The 12075-nt window shown below is 39.7% G+C and overlaps 1 protein-coding gene across 1 annotated transcript in view; it reads right to left on the bottom strand.

The window, feature by feature from the left end:
* LOC124619703 (dynein axonemal heavy chain 2) overlaps nucleotides 1–12075 on the bottom strand; it is a 1014172-nt gene that overhangs the window by 223886 nt on the left and 778211 nt on the right. The window contains 1 exon segment of the mRNA XM_047146260.1: nucleotides 128–365. Coding sequence (XP_047002216.1) covers nucleotides 128–365 — 238 coding nt within the window.

Here is a 12075-nt window from a genome sequence, read left to right as displayed (position 1 = left end):
AATAAATGTTTGACCCTCAAAACACATCAGTTTCATTGTTTTTACTCTGTGATGAGTTGGTAGCCCAACAATTCAACACTGATAACACCTTTTGTCTTCAAATTATACTATTAGTCTTCATTTTTACCTTTTCACCAGCAAGGCCTTCTACAAGCATTGTAGCTCTTTCCAGCTTTTGTTGCAAATCTTCTGATTTCTGTCGAAGCTCTTCCTTCTGCTTCATTTTATCTTCATATTCCAATCGAAGCTTTTCAAGGTGTTCAGAAATCTTTCGCAATTTGTTTTCAGCAGCTTGCAACTCATCTTGTTTTTCCTGGAGAGTTTTCATTGCTTCTTCTAACTTAGCCTTTTTTGGTGCCACAATCCTGCAGAAAAATTCATGAATTTCAAATGGCCATCTAACTGAATGAATAACAAAGTTAATAAAATTGCCAAGTTAGATCTATAAAAACAAAAAACATGCATCTCAGAAACCAGTACACAAATATTAGAGTAATATTTTTCTATAAAATTATGAAAAAAGTGGGAGATATGATTCCTTCAAGACATTATAGCCAACTTCTCTTACCATCCCACTTTAACTGGACTACATCTCTGCCCATTCTGGTCACGTTGTCACTGGACATTAGTTTAAAAAACTCACATATTTACAAAAGTTATCAAAACTGATAAGATTGTTACATTTAACTACTTCTCTGATTTTAAGCTTTAAATTTTTTTGCCCAGTATATTGTAAGAGTCCAATACTTACATGGATTATTATTAATACTTATTAGTATCTGTCCATTGGGTCTTTAAAGTACATATTATTTTATGATATCAGACATCTTAAATCTAAGGTTATTCTGCATTTATTTACATTTGTCCAGAATATTTCTCAGATTTAAATAAATTCATGTTTTTAATTATGTAACATGCTAGAGTTTCATAATTAATAAACAAATTGTGAATTGGGACATCATTTACTATTACATACAGTCAAAATACTCTGTTACTGAATAGATGGAGTGATACTGTAGATACGTCCTTACTTGTCTCTACTTTTTGGCATCTGTGATAGCTTTAATAAGGTAAGAAAGTTTTTTGTATTGTTTTATGTGGTAGGTTCCTTTTAGGCATATATTTCTGTTTGTAGGCATAATATGAAGACTATTTTGCAGTCCTGTGCAACAATAGGTAATATATGAATTGCCTTCATATTTTCTTATCAATATCATGGTTTTTGATGAATAGAAACATTTCCAAGATCCGCATGTAGGGAAACAGTGGTACGTACACATTTTTAGAGAAAGGCCTGCATGAATTTACAACACTCTTCCCAGTAATGATATGGATAGCTCTCTTTCGTATTATGAAGGTATTCTGTGATAGAGGACTTACCACAGAGTTGCCACAGAGTGTGATTCCATATTTTAGATGTGAATCAAAATATGCATTCAGAATTGTCTACACGTTTACCAGTATGCAGTTTTTCAGGATCCTTAGTGCATAACAATCTTCACTCATCTTTGAATTAACTTCTGTGACATGCATGTCCCATTATATGTCTCTCACTCTGAATCCACAGACTTATGAATGTAATCTCCTTGCTAATTAGCATAAGTGATTATTATAGTGACACTTGAATATCGTATATTTCTATTTTGCTGACTCTGATGATTAGTGCCACTGTTTTATTGTCACTAATAATTAGCTTTTTTTTAGGTAAGACTAGTCACTGACTTGGTGAGGGATAGTGTTTTTTTTCTCCTGAAAAGCTTCATTATTCAATCTTTCTTTGTAAATGATGGACAATTATGTGCAAATAATACTGTTTTGTGAGCCTCAAACTTTGAGATCAAGACATTAATACAGATAGGAAAAATAAGTAGTCCTAGTACATACTGCTGTGAAACATCACAGCTGACTGGAGCTCATTTGATAAGTACTTGGATGCTGATTCAGCATCGTTATTTATAAAACTAATATTAACTTTCTGTCTGTGGTTGCTTAGGAATGAGTGGATCCACCCAATCGATGATCTCCCATCTGAAAAGCAGTGGAGCTCACAGAATACTAGGCAAAGAAAGCTGGTTAAAACCTGAAGTTGACAGCAGTTAGATTTTTGAGGTAAGTTTATTCTATGCCTAATGGGAAAAGGAGGTGGTGCATTTGTCACAAATCAGGTTAATACTTGTTCCACAGATCATAAATATAACACTTTGTAAAGATTGGAATGTGATGTTAAATGTTGATTACTGTATTTACTCTAATCTAAGCCGCACTCAAATCTAAGCTGTACCTGAGAATGGAGACTCGAAATCAAGGGAAAAATATTTTCTCGAACCTATGCCACACCTGAAATTTGAGACTCGAAATTCAAGAGGAGAGAAAAGTTTTAGATCCCACCTCCAAATCGAAACTAAGTTGGTCCATTGCAACATGAGACACAATTTAGGTCGAATGGATGAAGATACAGCTACAGTAGTTTGGTTTGAGTCGTAAGCTTAACAATTAAGCTTTACCAAGAAGCCTTTGCTATGTGTCAGGCGCTCTGTCCATATTTGTACGGGTACACTTCCTTTTTCACGTGCTTAGTCTGGTTTCAATCGATTGCTTATTTTGCTTTGATCTGATAAGTGCCACTCTCTTTGTTATAGGTGCTTAAGTCACTCTAAGCTGAAACTGCATTATTGTACTGTGTCATGCATTGTTTATCGGATTCTACTAATGAGTGTTTATGACCTGTCGCCGCTTGTGGCATGGCTTGCTTTTGTGCGCGCTACGAAAGAATACATGGCATAATGTTTACATTCTTCTACCTTTTCTTTTAATTTATTTACTGACGCAGAGGTTTTGGCGCCAGTATTTATCTTTGTGCCTGCAAAGCATACCTGTGTAACACTACATATATTTGATGGCAGAAGTTAGTTGTGGCAGCACCTACCAACATTTTTCAGAACTTCCGCTTACTTTGCACTCGATTCTAAGCCACAGGTGGTTTTTTGGATTACAAAAACTGGAAAAAAAAGTGCGGCTTAGATTCGAGTAAATACAGTAGCTACCTGTCAGACTTTCCAGAAATCTAGAAATACGGAATCAACTTGAGATCCCCTGTCGATAGCGGCCATTACTTCGTGCGAATAAAGAGCTAGCTGCGTTGCACAAGAACGATGTTTTCTGAAACCATGCTGATTACGTATCAATAGATCATTCCCTTCGAGGTGATTCATAATGTTTGAATACAGTATATGCTCCAAAACCCTACTGCAAACCGACGTCAATGATATAGGTCTGTAGTTCGATGGATTACTCCTACTACCCTTCTTAAACACTGGTGCAATGCACAATTTTCCAATCTGTAGGTACAGATCTATCAGTGAGCGAGCGGTTGTATACGATTGCTAAGTAGGGAGCTACTGTATCAGCATAATCTGAAAGGAACCTAATCGGTATACAATCTGGACCTGAAGACTTGCCCGTATGAAGCGATTTGAGTTGCTTCGCAACCCCTAAGGTATCTACTTCTAAGAAACTCATGCTAGCAGCTGTTCGTGTTTCAAATTCTGGAATATTCCATTCATCTTCCCTGGTGAAGGAATTTCAGAAAACTGAATTCAATAACTCCGCTTTAGCAGCACAGTTGTCGGTAACAGTACCATCGGCACTGCGCAGCGAAGGTATTGACTGCGTCTTGCCGCTTGTGTACTTTACATACGACCAGAATTTCTTCGGATTTTCTACCAAATTTTGAGACAATGTTTCATTGTGGAACCTATTAAAGGCACCTCGCATTGAAGTCCGTGCCAAATTTCGCGTGTCTGTAAATTTTAGCCAATCTTCGGGATTTCGCGTTCTTCTGAACTTCGCATGCTTTTTCCGTTGCCTCTGCAACAGCATTTGGACCTGTTTTGTGTACCATGGGGGTCAGTTCCATCTCTTACCGATTTATGAGGTATGAATCTCTCAATTGCTGTTGCTATTATATCTTTGAATTTGAGCCACATCTTGTCTACATTTGCATAGTCAGTTCGGAAGGAATGGAGATTGTCCTTTAGGAAGGCTTCTAGTGTCACTTTATCCGCTTTTATAAATAAAATTATTTTGCGTTTGTTTCTGGTGGATTTGGAAGAAACGGTATTGAGCCTAGCTACAACGACCTTGTGATCACTAATCCCTGTATCAGTCATGATGCTCTCTATTAGCTCTGGATTGTTTGTGGCTAAGAGGTCAAGTGTGTTTTCGCAACCATTTACAATTCGCATGGGTTCGTGGACTAGCTGCTCGAAATAATTTTTGGAGAAAGCATTTAGGACAATCTCGGAAGATGTTTTCTGCCTACCACTGATTTTGAACAAGTATTTTTGCCAACATATCGAGGGAAGGTTGAAGTCCCCACCAACTATAACCGTATGAGTGGCGAATTTATTTGTTACGAGACTCAAATTTTCTCTGAACTGTTCAGCAACTATATCATCGGAGTCTGGGGGTCAGTAGAAGGAGCCAATTATTAACTTGGTTCTGCTGTTAAGTATAACCTCCACCCATAGCAATTCGCACGGAGTATCTACTTCGACTTCACTACAAGATAAACCACTATTGACAGACACAAACACTCCACCACCAATTCTACATAATCTATCTTTCCTGAACACCGTCTGAGACTTCATAAAAATTTCTGCAGAACTTATTTCAGGCTTTAGCCAGCTTTCTGTACCTGTAACGATTTCAGCTTCTGTGCTTTCTATTAGCACTTGAAGCTCAGGGATATTCCCAGCACAACTACAACAATTTACAACTACAATTCCGACTGTTCCTTGATACAAGCACGTCCTGTATTTGTCATGCACCCTTTGAGATTGCAGCCCACCCCGTACTTTCCCGAGGCCTACTAACCAAAAAAACCGCCCAGTCCACGCCACACAGCCTCCACTACCCGTGTAGCCACCAGCTGAGTGTAGTGAACATCATCAAAAACAGCTAGATTCACATCTTTGTGAATATAGAGTGGCAAGCCATTAATACATATTAAGAACAATAAGAGACCTCATTCTTTATGCTTACCCAGTTTGAGGAATCTGCTGATTTTAGCGCATTATGTGACCTGTTTTTTCCCCCCAATTTTCTGCACTCTTCCAGTTAGATATGAATTAAACCATTTGTGCGCTGTCCCACTCATACCACAATATTTAAGCTTACCTAGAAGAGTTATATGATTTACACAATCAAAAGCCTTTGAGGGATCACAGAAAATCCTAACTGGTGATGTTCAGTTATTCAAAACGTTTTATATTTGATCAGTAAGAGCATGTATAGCATTTTCTGTTTAAATGCCTTTTTGAAAACTAAACTGGCATTTTGTTAGTACTTTATTTCTATAAATATGTGAAGACACTCTTTGAATACATTACTTTTTCAAGAATTTTGGATAAAGCTGTCAGAACTGAGATTGTTTGGTAGTTGTTGACATCAAACATATCAGCTTTTTATGCAATAGTTTAATGATACCGTATTTCAGTCAATCATGAAAAATGCCATTTCTGTGAGCTGTTACATATGTGGCTGAGAATCCTGCTTATCTGTTAGGACTTAAGTACTTCGTCGGAAATGCCATCCATTCCACATGAGCTTTTACTTTTGAGAGAGTCTATTATTTTACTAACATCAGATGGAGAGGTGAATAAAATTTAAATTTTATCAAACTGCATAGGTATTGCCTCTGCCAAATATATCTTTGCCTTTTCTAATGAACATCTGGATTCTGTTTTCTCCTCAACATTTAAAAAATGATTATTAAAAATATTTTTGACCTCTGAGTTTTTGTTAGTAAACTTTTCATTCTGTTTGCTGGTAATACAGTCTTTCTGTGCTCTTGGTAGTCCTGTTTCCCTTTCAAAAATATTCCAAATTGTTTTAATTTTATTAACAGAGCTGCTAGTCTCAGACATAATACACATCACTTTCCTTAAAATAGCACAGTAGTTTTTATAATATTGGACTGATTCTGGATCATTACTCTTACCTGCTGTTAGATATATTTCCGTTTTCTGGTTACAAGATATTTTTATCCCTTCAATAAGCCATGGTTTTTTACTCAGTTTCTTATAGTCATATTTCACTATCTTCTCAGGGAAACTGTTTTCAAAAATACTCAGAAACGTGTCATGAAATAAGTTATATTTTAAATTATTATCAGGTTCCCAGTACACTACATCCTAGTCTAACTGCTGCCAGCTTTCCCTAAAATTTGGAAGTGTTAAATCATCAATTGAATACACCATTTTTGATGACTGTTTTGCTTTATTATATGGATCTATGTCATAAATAACTAGATGTGAATCATGATCATAAAGGCCATTCTTAACAGGATAAATAATTATTTGATTAAATTCATCTTGGTCAAAAACATTATCTGTCAGTGTGCTGCTTTCCTGCACCATCCGAGGTGGAAAATCGATAACTGATGTCAAATTGAAAGAACTGAGTAATACTTCAAGATCATTTTTCCTATCAGACTCTTTCAGAAAATCTACACTGAAAGCCTCATAAACAATAATTTGCTTCCCTCTGTCTGACAGATAGTACAACAAGGAATCTCAGTTTTCCAGAAATAGTTGAAAAATTTTTAATGGGGGCCTATACACAGCAACAATTATAAAATTACCATTTTTTAGTTTAAATTCACAGGCACATGATTCTTTATGTTGCTCTACACAAAATTTTTCACATTATGATAAATTTGACACTGAAAAGCCAACGAAAGAAACTGGTACACATGCCTAATATCATGTAGAGTCCCTGCAAGCATGCAGAAGTGCCCTAACACGATGTGGCATGGACTCGACTAATGCCTGACGTAGTGCTGGAGGGAATGGACAACATGAATCCTGCAGGCCTGTCCATAAATCCATAAGAGTACAAGGAGGTGGAGATCTCTTCTGAACAGCACTTTGCAAGGTATCCCAGATATGCTCAATAATGTTCATTTCTGCGGAGTTCGGAGGCCAGAGGAAGTGTTTAAAGTCAGAAGAGCGTTCCTGGAGACACTCTGTAGCAATTCTGGGCATGTGTTGTGTTGCATTGTCCTGCTAGAAATTCCCAAGTCCATCTAAGTGCACAATGGACATGAAGGGACGCAGGTGATCAGACAGGATGCTTATGTATGTGTCACCTGTCAGTCGTGTCTAGATGTACCAGGGATTCCATATCACTCCAACTGCACACGCCCCATTACATTACAGAGCCTCCACCAGCTTGAACAGTCCCTGCTGACAAGCAGGGTCCATGGATTAATGAGGTTGTCACCATACCCGAACACATCAATTCACTCAATACAATTTGAAACAAGACTCATATCTGACCAGGCAACATGTTTCCAGTCGTCAACAGTCCTACATTGGTTTTGGCAGGCCTAGGTGAGGCGTAAGGCTTTGTGTCTTGCAGTCATCATGGGTACACGCATGGGCCTTCGGATCCAAAAGCCCATATCAATTATGTTTCTATGAATGGTTCACATGCTGACACTTGTCGATGGGCAAGCATTGAAATTTGCAGCAATTTGTGGAAGGGTTGCACTTCTGTCATGTTGAATGATTCTCTTCAGTTGTCATTGATCTCGTTCTTGCAGGATCTTTTTCCGACTGCAGCAATGTCAGAGATTAGATGTTTTATCAGATTCCTGATATTCACAGTGAACTTGTGAAATGGTCTTATGGGAAAATCCCCACTTCATCGCTACCTCACAGATACTGTACCCATTGCCTGTGTGCCGACTATGACACTGCATCAAACTCACTCACATCTTGATAACTGGCACTGTAACAGCAGTAACCAATCTAACAACTGCACCAGACACTTGTTGTTATCAACCCAGTCAATTTACCCTTCTCTTTCCTATTGAGATGCAGGCCATCCCTAGTGAAATCCCACCCACCAATACCATCAACAGGAACCAAACCCTTGTCTCAGACAATGGTCACCCAAAGCAGCCAATCCAACTCCATATTGACCCTCCTTACAGAGCTGTTCAACTGGAGTCAATAGTACTGCATGAAAGCAGACACTAGCCAAAGATTTGTATGACTTGTTGCAGAAGTTATTTTCACCAGGTCACTCTAAATATTGTAGCCCTGATCCCTATCAATACAGTTTCCTGCTCCACAATCACAACACGATCCTGCTTTGTAAAGGCCTTTGCTCGCGTCTCCTACATCCTCTACCACTTGGCTAAGACACACACTGGACTTGAAAAGGTTTTTAACCTAGTACCTGTCACCTAATTTTCCTTCCAAAATCTAGCCCACATCTCTTCTGTCACTACTTTCTAGCAACAGAACTTTCCTCCTACGCTCTACTGTCTTTGAAATAGTTGGTTTGCTAATGAAAGTCTGTTGGGTATTCAATATACCTACATCTATTTGAGCCTCTTCCTTACTTAACTGAGGTAGCAAGACAAATCTATTTTTTTGTGCCAGTGTTGGAACTATCAGATACTGTTCTACAGGGTGTTACAAAAAGGTACGGCCAAACTTTCAGGACACATTCCTCACACACAAATAAAGAAAAGATGTTATGTGGACATGTGTCTGGAAATGCTTAATTTCCATGTTAGAGCTCATTTTAGTTTCGTCAATATGTACTGTACTTCCTCGATTCACCGCCAGTTGGCCCAATTGAAGGAAGGTAATGTTGACTTCGGTGCTTGTGTTGAAATGCGACTCATTGCTCTACAGTACTAGCATCAAGCACATCAATACGTAGCATCAACAGGTTAGTGTTCATCAAGAACATGGTTTTGCAGTCAGTGCAATGTTTACAAGTGCGGAGTTGCCAGATGCCCATTTGATGTATGGATTAGCACGGGGCAATAGCCGTGGCGCGGTACGTTTGTATCGAGACAGATTTCCAGAAAGAAGGTGTCCCGACAGGAAGACGTTCGAAGCAATTGATCGGCGTCTTAGGGAGCACGGAACATTCCAGCCTATGACTCGCGACTGGGGAAGACCTAGAACGACGAGGACCCCTGCAATGGACAAGGCGAATCTTCGTGCAGCTGACGATAACCCTAATGTCAGCGTCAGAGATGTTGCTGCTGTACAAGATAACTTTGACCACGTCACTGTATGGAGAGTGCTGTTGTTTCCGTACCATGTACAGCGTGTGCAGGCACTATCAGCAGCTGATTGGCCTCCACGGGTACACTTCTGCGAATGGTTCATCCAACAATGTGTCAATCCTCATTTCAGTGCAAATGTTCTCTTTACGGATGAGGCTTCAACCCAACGTGATCAAATTGTAAATTTTCACAATCAACATGTGTGGGCTGACGAGAATTCGCACACAATTGTGCAATCACGTCATCAACACAGATTTTCTGTGAACGTTTGGGCAGGCATTGTTGGTGATGTCTTGGTTGGGCCCCATGTTCTTCCACTTATGCTCAATGTAGCACGTTATCATGATTTCATACGGGATACTCTACCTGTGCTGCTAGAACATGTGCCTTTACAAGTACGACACAATATGTGGTTCATGCACGATGGAGCTCCTGCACATTTCAGTCGAAGTGTTCGTACGCTTCTCAACAACATATTCGGTGACCGATGGATTGGTAGAGGCGGACCAATTCCATGGCCTCCACGCTCTCCTGACCTCAACCCTCTTGACTTTCATTTATGGGGGCATTTGAGAGCTCTTGTCTACGCAACCCCGGTACCAAATGTAGAGACTCTTCGTGCTCGTATTGTGGACGGCTGTGATACAACACGCCATTCTCCAGGGCTGCATCAGGGATTCCATGTGACGGAAGGTGGATGCATGTATCCTCGCTAGCGGAGGACATTTTGAACATTTCATGTAACAAAGTGTTTCAAGTCACGCTGGTACGTTCTGTTGCTGTGTGTTTCCATTCCATGATTAATGTGATTTGAAGAGAAATAATAAAATGAGCTCTAACATGGAAAGTAATCATTTCCGGACACATGTCCACATAACATATTTTCTTTCTTTGTGTGTGAGGAATGTTTCCTTACATTTTGGCCGTACCTTTTTGTAACACCCTGTATATCTGTGGCCCCTGTTTACCATTTCCCACTTGTCTTCACCTTTCTCCCCCCTTAACCTCATCAGTTCCTTCCTAGTACTATCTAGCTCAGCCTAAAGGGCTCTAATCCCCCCTCCTGTTCAGCTATTTTCCTGCCCCTTGAAAATACTTTGAAATATTGCGGAAGAGTCTCATTTACTTTGCCAATTCCCACACCTCTATATTCCCTCAAACAAAACCATCTGTCACAACAGCTGTATACAATGCCAGAACAAACTTTCCTCTGGCAGCTCACACACCTCACACTCATGGCTATTTACAAATTTACTTACAAAACTTAGCTAAAAAGTCATGATAATATTCTATTATCTACAGATCCCAGGAGATACTACTTACGTTAAAACGCTAAACTTGCGCACTCAAAAAATTAGGCCTAAAATCATGTAAATGTGATATGGACTTTTGGTGTTTTCAAAAGAAATAAAAGATAGGACTTTAAATCTTTAATTCCCTGAGTAGGTAAGGCTCTACTTTATATATGTAGAATGCAAAAAACTTACACTGATCACCCAGGAAATTATGACCACCTACCCAGTAGTCAGTGTGTCCCCATCTGGCACAGATAACAGCGGCGAGGCAGCATGACATGGAAGCAATGAGGCCTTGGCAGGTCACTCCACACACACATCACCTAATTATGGTAAATTCTGAGGAGGGAGCTCATGAGCTCAGACACCATGTTGAATCACATCCAACATGTGTCTGATGGGGTTCAGATATGGCAAGTTGGGGGGCTAGCACATCAATTGGAACATCCTACTGTGTTGCTTGAACCACTCCATCACACTCCTGGTCTTGTGACGTGGAAAATAATCTTGTTGCAAAATGCTACTGCCGTCACAAAACATAATCATCATGAAGAGGCGTACATGGTCTGCAATAAGTGTATGATACTCCTTGGACATCAAGGTGCCTCGCACGATTGCCACCAACTTGTCTCAGTCGAACAGTACAGTGTCAAGGAGATATTTCCATGGAAGACAACAGATTCGTGCCTTCCCATTGGCACGATAAAGAATGTATCAGGACTCATCAGGCCAAGCAATTCTCTGCCACTGCATCAACGTCCAGTGCCGATGCTATCATAGTTGCTGATGTTGTGGTGTTAACATTGGCACATGCACGGGTCATCAGCTGTGCAGGCATATCATTAGGTGTGCTCAGTGCAGTGTGTGTTCAAATGCACTTGTACACCGTCCACCATTAATGCCTGAAGTTAGTTCCACCACAGTTCACTGCCTTTCTCGTTTTTCCAGTCTGCCCACGCTGTGACGTCCGACATATGTAATAAGGATAACCACCCAGCCCCAAGATGTCAGGACATGGTTTCAACATGTGTTGAAGACCCTCAGCACAGCACTCTTCAAACACCCGACCACTCCTCAAACACCCGACAAGTCATGCAGTTCCCGAAATCATTGCGGCGAGCCTCCAGGCCGTCACACTCTGCGCTTTGTCGTACACAGATAGATCGCTGCCTCCCCCATTCTGCACATGGACAGCACAGTCACTGATACTAAATGCAACGTGTGTGTGTCTGCCTATCATTTCTCATTAGTGACACTGCTATTACCTAGATGGGGTTATATCCATAGTAGGTTGTTGATCACAGTTTTCTGGGTGATCAGAGTAAATTCTGCACTTAATACTTAAGAAAACATCTCAAGTTTGTGTAAATCTATGTCTGGAAAATGTGAAAACTGGCACTTATGAAATGTTTTGTTTTTTCAAAAACTTCATTTGGAAAATTGAAATCTTCAATAGATAATTTAGAGTAGGCACTAACTAACTTACTTGTGGCTTAATATTAACTTAATTAAAAGCTGTAACAAAATTAAACACTTATCTTTACAAGCTCAATATTCTAATGTCTGCCATCTGGGTCAGGACAGCTTTCACCAGGGACAAGAAACTCAAATCCACTGAGATACAAAATTGAAGTTAACAAGACTCAGTGTCAAGCGTGGGCATAAAGGTGTAAATGAATTCTTCAA

Source organism: Schistocerca americana, chromosome 6 (genome assembly GCF_021461395.2).
Source record: "Schistocerca americana isolate TAMUIC-IGC-003095 chromosome 6, iqSchAmer2.1, whole genome shotgun sequence".
NCBI classification, from domain to species: domain Eukaryota; kingdom Metazoa; phylum Arthropoda; class Insecta; order Orthoptera; family Acrididae; genus Schistocerca; species Schistocerca americana.
Note: the sequence above shows the minus strand (reverse complement) of the source record. Positions and strands in the feature narration are given on the sequence as shown.